Source organism: Arachis duranensis, chromosome 4 (assembly GCF_000817695.3).
Source record: "Arachis duranensis cultivar V14167 chromosome 4, aradu.V14167.gnm2.J7QH, whole genome shotgun sequence".
In the NCBI taxonomy this organism is placed as follows: Eukaryota; Viridiplantae; Streptophyta; class Magnoliopsida; order Fabales; family Fabaceae; genus Arachis; species Arachis duranensis.
The window spans coordinates 1,545,869-1,547,894 of record NC_029775.3 but is presented as its reverse complement, the minus strand read 5'-3'; the positions used below and the strand labels follow the sequence as shown (position 1 = coordinate 1,547,894).

General features: G+C 24.8%; 1 protein-coding gene across 1 annotated transcript in view; it reads right to left on the bottom strand.

Moving 5' to 3' along the window:
- LOC107482411 (oil body-associated protein 1A) overlaps positions 1 to 2,026 on the bottom strand; it is a gene marked incomplete in the record, with an annotated part of 4,535 nt that overhangs the window by 999 nt on the left and 1,510 nt on the right. Inside the window, 1 exon segment of the mRNA XM_016102886.3 lies at positions 1 to 203. Coding sequence (XP_015958372.1) covers positions 1 to 203 — 203 coding nt within the window.

Here is a 2,026-nt window from a genome sequence, read left to right as displayed (position 1 = left end):
ACTCGTGCGAGTGCCAAAGGCGCTTTTCCTCGTCCGGAAGTGTCATGAAGAGATTTTCCGAGACAATGTACTCGAGGCCAATGAGTCTAGCATTGGCTTCGGGGCTGTCGTAGATGAGGCACTGCCTCATCTCCTCATTCTGGTGTCCGCAAAAGTGGTGTGCCTCCACTTGGCGGGTCATGTCGTGAGAGTAGAAGTGAAACCTACATGCAAATTGCGAATTGGTTCATACATGAATGTTAATGCATGTTCAACTCATGTTTATTAAGAGGAGTACCAATTTTAGATATCACTTTTTAATCTTTATAATATTTTTAAAGTAATTAAAATTAAAAATTAAAAATTATATTGAATATCATATCTCCAAAAGTATCGTAAAAATGATAGTAATATCATAAAAAAGAAATAGTATCATTTTGAGAAAAGATTAAATAGAAACAACCAATATTATTTCGAGATTAAAAGAAAATAATAGATTACGACTACAACTAGGGCTGGAAGCGAGTCAAGCCAGCTCATAAATCAGCTCAAACTCAACTCGTTAATAGTTCGATAAATTAAACTCGTGAGCCAAGCTTAAACTTGAAATTGAGCTCATAAATTAAATGAGCTGAACTTGAGTTTAGATAAACTCAGCTCATTGGCTCATAAACTGGTTTGATTATATATTAATATACATATCGTCAGTGACGGATCCAAAAAATTTTAGTAGTGGAGGCAAATATAATATATAAAAATAATAAAAATTTAACATAAATATATTTAGATGTTAAAAATTTAAAATATATTAGTCAAAATTTAAATAATTTAATTAACATATCAAAAAATAAAAAAAATTATAGCTCAATAATTAAAGAATCTATAAAAAAATATATAAGATTAAAAAAAACAAAAATAATTACAAAAAAATAAAAATTAAACTCAAACAATCACATTTTTTATATATAAATATAAATAATATATTTTTTCTATTAAGTAATTATTTAAATATTTTTTACCATTTAATTGCACAGTTGACGCTTGATACTCTATAACATTCATAGTAAAAAAAAAAATTGATGAAAATAATTATTATACATAATACCAAAACTAAATTAAATAAATAGTAAAAATAAATAAACGAGATATAATATATATTATCTCAATTAAATTAAAAAACTATTAAATACTAACCGTCTCATTTTTATTTGAGAAACTAAATTTGATTTTGGATAATTAACTAATTAAATTATTATTATTTAATCAAGCATATTTATTTTTTAATATAAATATATTAAATTTATATAATTCAGTACTTTTTATCATTATGTTGTTATTTAATAACCTAGATTTTTCCCACATATATTTAAAAATAAACAAATATGGGGACAAACCTATTATTTTAAGGGGACATTTTATACTTATGTATATATTTATTATTTATTTATTAAAAGTTAATGGGGGCAATTGCCCCACATTCTTGTAAGTAAATCCGTCCTGCATATTTTATACGTATCTAATATCTATTTTTAATATTATATATATACATATAAAATAGTAATATATAATTATATATATTAATAATATTAATTATTTAAAATTTTATATTTATTTTTTATATAAATTTTGATGTAGGATATAAATTAAAAATTTATAATTTATTGATAAATAAATAATATATAAAATTGATCTTTTTAAATATTTTAAAATATATAAGTTACAATTTATTAATATAAAATTATAGATTATATTATTATTATTTGAGCCAACTCGTGAACTCAAATCAATTCGTCGGTTTTTAGTGAGCCAAGATTGAACTTAAAAAATAAACGCGATTGTCAATGAATTGAGCCACGAGCCAAGCTTAATTTTTGTGAGTCAAACATGAGCTTGGCCTGTCTTGACTCAGCTTGGCTCACTTCCAGCCTAGCTACAGCTAAAAAAAATCGAATAATCGGAAGATGAGGAATTATTTTCTATAAAATCTGCATGCAGCAGTTGAAGTTACTAATGACTTTGATACCATCCCACAAAAAAAGGGGGGGGG